Below are 7,621 nucleotides of genomic sequence, written 5' to 3'. Positions count from 1 at the left end.
ATATTCCATCTGCTATCGCCATTACATCTTGACAGCTGGCGTAGCTTGAAAGACCAGTAGTTTTCGGTTCATGTTGCCCCATAAGTGGATACGACTACCGTGCCGTATGTGGATCGTGTCCTAAGACACATAAACGTTCAAGAAGCCAAAGCCAGAGTGACCGCTAACCTATTAAAACTGTTATAAAGAGGCTTAGGCAGAAAACCTGCGCAACTTATTGATTGACTTGGAATGCGGGTCATATTGCAGCGAGTGCAGAAATGAAACAATTAAGCACACAGAGCGCGTGCGCGCTCACACACACTTACACACGCATACACACAAAAACACTGACACACACACACACACACGCACGCACAGACATGTATACACACGAACACGCCTATACACACGCGCACCCAAACAAAGCGGCAAGTTAGCGGTCACCAATAATGAGTGAGGGAATAAGAGGAGCGCCACTGAAGCAGAAATGACCAAGCATGCACACGGGTGATTTCGAAAAGCTCCTTTGCATAGCAAGATCTCTGAAGGGAGATAAGCTTCACTTTCGGCTGTTCGATGTTGCTGCAGTCATTCATCTCTCACCGATACATCGAGCACAAGCACTAGCGGCCAACCCATTACAAAATATCTCTTAGGCCTTCACGTAACTGGGGAGCATAACCTGCACGTGGCGGGCACATGGACCAATTAAATGATCGGTGGTCTGCCTGTGTCGCACGGGCGCTGCAGCCCTCGAGGCTATTCCGCGACCCAAGGGGCAGAAACAGGCGAAAGAAGGGTGTGCGCGAAATAAAGAAAAAGAAATGGAGCGGATTGCAGGCTTTCGTTTCGGTCGTCCAGGCCGACAGCCCTCTCTAAAAGAGAACGCGACATTCAAAGTTACCGACACCCCGCCCACCGTGAGCGGATTGGTGATAACGGAAGCGTGTCAAAAAACTGGACGACATTTGGCTATAAAAGCGGGAAGCCACGTTGCTGTGAGTACAGTAAAGAGCACAGCAGCACCATGAACGCACTGGTAAGTAGATAGTGCACAACTGTCGGCATAGTACACACAGTATAGATCGCACGGCGCATATTCATGCTTGTTGACTGCGGAAGACGCAGCCGCCGTACATTTCGGATGGAAGTGCAGTATATACTTAGAAGTTTCCTAGACAAATTGCATGGTTGAAAAGTTCTACAAACTTTAGGTGGCGCATTTTTTTACTTAACGTATAGCGCATTCGCAACATTCTTCCTTGTATCTAGATCTGAAGTGAACCCTTTGCGCTCATATAGAGGAAAATTAGAGGATAGGCCTCGCACACAAAGCGAGATTTTGGCACTGTGATCTCAGGTGTCTAATATGTAAAAGGCCACAAATCACTACTACGTTTCTTGAAATGACCGAGCATATGTGACCACTTGTGATTTCTTGAACGATAAACGCTCGTGTTCCCGTACAGCGAATGCTCTTTTCACTGCAGTTACTACTATTTTTATCCCTCCTCTCCCACGTCTGTGTTACCTGTGGAAGCGGAGCCTTATTCATCTTGATGCCTTTGTTTTTATGAGCCATTTGTCTCCACTTGGTTTATGCGCATATTGCTCAATGCAAAGGTAGTTTTGTTCAACTGATGCTTATAATTCGGTACAATATGTGGAAATAGCAACAGCGGGGCCACTTTGTGGAACCTCAACATAGGTGGCTAACGCCATGCTTGCGAACCCACATATTCATTCGCGCTAAATTTCTTGCTCTACGCCTTTTCTCTTTTCCTCCTTTTTCTCCTCCGCCATGGCCTCGAAGGCCTCGCCCTTGGCCATTCCTCATTTGTAGCAACTATTTATGATCACCCTAGGAGCAATCGAGGTCAACCATGCCCGGTTTACTTAGGTGGTATTCTTCCGGCCACAGAGAAACAAGCGTCTAGGCCAGCTTAAAGAGTTTTTATATATCACTTGCGTTCACATACTCATAGTGCCACCATACTTCGCCTGCGACTGGAAGCTACTTCATTGTGAGTGGACGATGCTTAACAATAAAGATAAAACTATTACTACACCGTAGTTACATCACTTTTTTGTAGATTCTAGACTGAAGCAAGGCTTGAGAGTATGTCCCTTGTTTGTTATAAGCTGATTGTTGAAGATAAAATCTAGATTGGGCATCTGTTGCGAGTGGTACATTCAAAGTGGCCGTAAGACAGTGAGTGTCCCACAACTACGTTTTATTTGGCGTCTAAACCTGTTCTGAATTCTATTGACTCGTAAAAGCAGACATAGGCGACAGCTTTTCAAAGTTTGGACGATTTCTTTTTACCTTTACCAAACGATAAAAAAAAATCAGAAAGTGGTCGCTCTGTAAGGTTGCAATGGGGGTCTGTTGGCTTGTCATTAGAATGCGTAAAGTTGCGCGACGGAAACACCGGCACAGGAAGAGACAAAATAAGACACCTGAAGCACAACATGAGCGTCTAATTGTTTCTCTTCTTGTGTGCCTGTCTCAGTCGCGCTACTTTATGCATTCTAAAGAACGCTTTCGTATGCGAAGCCATATAAAAAGTTTGATGCCAACAAACAACGACCTACCCACAATTGTAGTTTAGTCGTCATGGTGCATCGCTGCTGGACGTGGTTCCGATTCCGGCGGTTGCATTCCGGCGGGGAGAGAATGCAGACACCTTTGCATTTTGAAGTGATTGAGCTTTAAAGAACTCCAGGCAATTTATATTAATCCGCAGTATCTTAATACGGTGTCCTTAAGAATCACATCTTGCTTTTTGGACGCATAATTTCAGCCCTTATACAGCTTTTTTTTTATGACTATGGATTGAATTCGCTATCACCTTCGCGTGGGCCCCGCAAAACTCTACAGAAAGTCAATGGAGTCGAAGCACTCAACTAATGAAAAACAGTTCCTGTCCGCTTTTCTTCTGTTCGCCTCGCCACGGTGGTCTAGGTATACACGGCTGCTAACCTGCAGGTTGCGGTGTCGAATCTAGGCTGCGGTGGCTGCATTTTTGATGGAGGTGAAAATGCGGTAGGTCTGTGTGCTCAGATTTGGGCGAAAGTTGAATAACCCCAGGTGGTCGGTTCTTCCGGAGCCCTCCACTACAGCGTCTCTCATAGTCGTATGGTGGTTTTGGGACGTTAAACCTCACATATCAATTAATTTTTTTGCCTCATGATCAGTGACGTAGAGCCCTTGATCTGGAGCACTTGAGCCCGTGGCAGGCAGAAGATAGCTTTACAAGGTAGCCTTTCTAATTGCGTTTAATCAAGATGCAGTCATTTAACGGCTGGTGATATACTCTCTCCAGCAACGCATTTGATACTAGGCGTGAAGCATTGCCAGGTAGGCGGGCCGGGCTAACCTCGCCTGCTAACCTACCACAGAGGCTCTATAATAGTGGTTACCTCATCGAATTTGGGGCGGAATGCAAAGGCGCGCTCGTTTACATCGCAGTATAGGTGCATGTTAAATGTATAAAATTTATATGTGTATAATTTTAAAAGTGAACCCAAGGTTTGGTTCCACATTACGTGGCTCACTTTAAAGCTTTTTGAGACATTTTCAATGCAATTTGTCGTGCGATTTTCTATTACGTAGAGTGAGTCCGTGAGAAACGCACAGTTTCATAACAATTGGCGGGATAGTGAATCTCATGCCCTAGCGCTATAGACAAGTGGATGATACAGAAATATCCAAATAATAAACTGCAATAAAGGAAGCACGTGAGAACACGTTTGACGCATTGAATTTGGTTCTTTTCCAGGGATTTCTTGCAACCATTGTTGTCCTCGCCACGGCTGTTAACGCCGGCTTCTTCGGTGGCTACGGAGGCTACGGAGGATATGGTGGCTACGGCGGCGGCTATGGCGGTTACGGCGGCTACGGCCTTGGACATGGATACGGAGGCTACGGAGGAGGCTATGGCCTCGGACTTGGATATGGAGGCTATGGTGGATACGGCAAAGTTATTAGTATTGGATACGGAGGATACGGTGGATATGGCGGCTATGGTGGATACGGTGGCTACGGAGGCTATGGCGGCTACGGTGGCTACGGAGGCTATGGCGGAGGTTACGGGAAATACTGGTAGATACATCTTCGCTGCATTGTAACCACTCCACTTCTGTATACTCGGCATGCAAACATCATCACACAAGTTTTACGAAATTTCTGTGAAGTAAAGGCTACAATAAATGGCCTTTTTCTACAAACATTTTGCGCTTTTTTGTTTCATTCTCCTTTAAGAGCGTCTGACGCTAGAGGTGTCAACCCTATTATCTGCACTTTGATGTAGAAAAAATAGGAAAAACATGAATGAACAATTTTATGCGACAGAATACATAATAAACTAACAATGTCCTCAGGAGTGCATTCTATATTAGAAGAATGCCTGTTCAAATTATTCGAGTGACGAGCCAGAGAAATCATTATATATATGATACTCATTCATTTATGAATAGAAATAGGTAAAGGATTCATTTATATCACTTTAAGCTCATTTGTTACCTGTAGTACTTGCAAAAGCAGACGTTCCTTCCCGCAGAACGATACATTTCTACTATTTCCACCCCAAATGTTTCGAAAATTTGACTAGAAAGTTGGCCAAACTTTGATTGATGCTTGTCTCACTGTCCCTTCTGATTTTAATCTTTATGCCTTCGTAATGTCGCGAATGAATCTTCCTGAGTCCCGCAAGGTGCTGCAAGGGTTATGAGAGGGAAAGAGTTGACAAATGAGTCCTCGCGCTGCCATTCGCAAGCACTTATAGCTCACCATGGCCTCCAAGATTGCGGCTCGCGGCGGGTTTTTCTCCGGCTGTCCCAATCGCACGGAGAGCACGTGTTTCCAGAGGTGGGCGTAGTCCGCTCTTTTCTCCGCACCACGGCGCTCTTTCTTTCGGTAGAAAAGGCTGCCATGCTGTTGGCGAAGCTTCTATGTGGCGAGAAAAAAAATGGCTTTGTGCTTTCACATAGGTTTATGTTCGTTTGGAAATGTCGGGTCAAGAAGTACGAGAGGCAAAGTCAATGCTGAGGCGTTTTATTTTCATATAGGGTTTTTATTTTGCTGTAGATTCGCACCGCCCATATTAGAGCAGTTAAAATTGTGATGCCTCAGATCCGCATGTGCTCGAAATTATACTTCGAAGTTCGTCAGCTTTATAGAAAAAGGGGGGGGGGGGGAGGCACTGGCGAAAAAGAAAGAAAAATAGCAGCCCGATCTTCTTTATTCTCCAGTTATCTACCTCGATAAATACTTGCTTTTTGAAAGACGCTGTTCGGCCCCATGTGCGACCCTTTGATTTCGATGCAGTAGAGATAATTGCACATGAACTCAATAGTGATATTGTCATTGTGCTACCAAATTATAATCAAAATACAGATGATGAAAAAAAGAGATGATGATAACTCTAGCACTTTCACTATGAATGACGTAGGGAGTAAATGCGGGTCGGTTAATTGTAGCCTTTCAAAATATTCCAGTAAAATTATCACATTATCAAGTGGAATTACCAGCACACTTAAGTATCTAGAGCGTAAATGGAATTTGGTTGACCACCTGATATATATCGGTACGCGATATAATAATAAAATTATCTTTAACAATACGAGGGCAATATGATTCAACGACAATAACTAGCCCAGTCTTCACCCACATACGTTGCTCTAGTAAGGGAGAATGCTAGAATGCCACGGTCACAGACGAAATAATACATCCTTGCAATGATATATATAAGAAAAATTGAGCAGTTTCCATGCTTTTATTCGCCAATCGGACCAAATTAAAGCAGTAACAGAAAAAATACTTGCTTTCAGTGCAATCAGAAAATTTGTCAGCAATTTTGCTAAGACGCGAGGAAAAAAAAATTGCCCGCAGCTTCCCTCGGGGGAACACTGAGGAGGATGCGGACCATATAATTGGTTAACGGGGTGTTAAAGTGCGACTTACTTGGGTCGATGGCTAAATTGGTTAACGTGGTTGTGAAATGGGGTGTTAAATTGCGACTTACTTGGGTCGATGGCTAAATTGGTTAACGTGGTTGTAGGAGGGGGTGTTAAATGAGTGAACACGTACACACGTATGCGAAAGGGCGGCGCTGGTCGAAGGGACGTCGATCATTGTGTTTGTGGATTCGTTGGAATTCATTTCACCGCGACCTTGGACGTCGACGCGCCGTACAAACCAACCGACGAGCGGCAACTGAGCGAGCGAGCGCCGACCTTGAGTATATATACAGCACGACGGTGCATGCACTGTCAGCTGTTGAATGTTCTCGAAGCGCGACGCCACATGCGCGTCCACTGGAGAATCAGGAGAATTGTAGATGTCGAACGCGGTGTGTAGAGGAGGAAGGGTGCACAGATGGTGGAGGAGTGAAGCGCGCGCGGTGTGTAGAGGAGGAAGGGATGCACAGATGGTGGAAGAGTGGGCGACGGCGCGACGGCGCATGCGCGCGCGTCAGCTGTCGAATGTTCGAGAAGCGGTGCGGACGGCGCGGACGGCGCACTACAAGGCGCGAGTATAAGATGCTCCGCATCTAAAATTATTCGCAGGCTGAAGTCCTGCGCGCTCTGCTTTCTACCGTGGTCTCCGCCGCTGGAGGAACCCTCATTAAACACGCCCCCTTGCGGTAGCCGATACTCGCTGGTTTTGCTGGGGAGCGCGGCGATTGGAACGGCTGGAGAGAACCCCGCCGCGCGCTCGCAATCTCGGAGGCCATGAGCTCACTTAGCAGGGCAAACACCCGAGAAAGACGTTGTTCCTGGGTTCGATTCAATTTTTCTTCAGCTAGAAAGTTTCCTTTGTGAGCAAAGCGGCTCTGATTAGAACTGCATGCTTGTGTGTGTGTGTGTGTGTGTGTGTGTGTGTGTGTGTGTGTGTGTGTGTGTGTGTGTGTGTGTGTGTGTGTAAGTGCGTGCGCCCGCGTGGGCACGCGAGTGAGTATGTGTTCATTGGCATTTTGTCTCTCTGTCTGTCCGCTTTCCAACTCCAGTTTAAAACTGTGCAGGGAAGCAAACCAGTGAGTAGTACCAGGCTAACTTGCCGGCCTTTTTCTTTTCAATAATTTTTCTATCTGTGTGGATTTCCTTATGACTTCGTGTCACAAACAGTTGGTCGTCCATTTGCTCTTCCATCACCTCTGCAACGTGAAAGTGATCTCGAGTAAACCACCGAAATATACAACAACAACAACAACAACAACAACAACAACAACAATCATATAATAATAATAATAATAATAATAATAATAATAATAATAATAATAATAATAATAATAATAATAATAATAATAAACTTGTAGTATTCAGCCAAGCTCTACTTCCCTATGTAGACTTTTTTTACAAGTGGGAATTATTTTGGTGCAAAACCAAGCTAAATATTGCACCGGCTAAGATTGCGTCACTGAACTTGCACAGCGAAAGCTGTACACGGCTAGGAGAAACGACAAACTGACCGGAAGTGGTGTCACGAGTGGTCTCCATTGGCTGTCCTATCAGTTACGTCATTCTCACCATCGTACCTAAGCACGCGTGCCATTAGCAGCGTTGTGAGTGACGTCACCCACCTCGTCGCAGCTGTGGCGCCGTGCACGCACGCATCAGTTTCTCCTGATACCTTCCG

General features: G+C 45.7%; 1 protein-coding gene across 1 annotated transcript; it reads left to right on the top strand.

The window, feature by feature from the left end:
* The first annotated feature begins 892 nt into the window (after positions 1-892).
* On the top strand, positions 893-4,214 carry LOC119177340 (uncharacterized). The gene is made up of 2 exons (XM_037428814.2): positions 893-1,021; positions 3,765-4,214. The coding sequence occupies exons 1-2, from the start codon at positions 1,010-1,012 to the stop codon at positions 4,089-4,091; spliced, it is 339 nt and encodes a 112-aa protein (XP_037284711.1). The 5' UTR covers positions 893-1,009; the 3' UTR covers positions 4,092-4,214.
* The last annotated feature ends 3,407 nt before the right edge of the window (positions 4,215-7,621 follow it).

The sequence above is a fragment of the Rhipicephalus microplus genome, chromosome X, assembly GCF_043290135.1.
Source record: "Rhipicephalus microplus isolate Deutch F79 chromosome X, USDA_Rmic, whole genome shotgun sequence".
Taxonomy (NCBI): Eukaryota; Metazoa; Arthropoda; class Arachnida; order Ixodida; family Ixodidae; genus Rhipicephalus; species Rhipicephalus microplus.
Note: the sequence above shows the minus strand (reverse complement) of the source record. Positions and strands in the feature narration are given on the sequence as shown.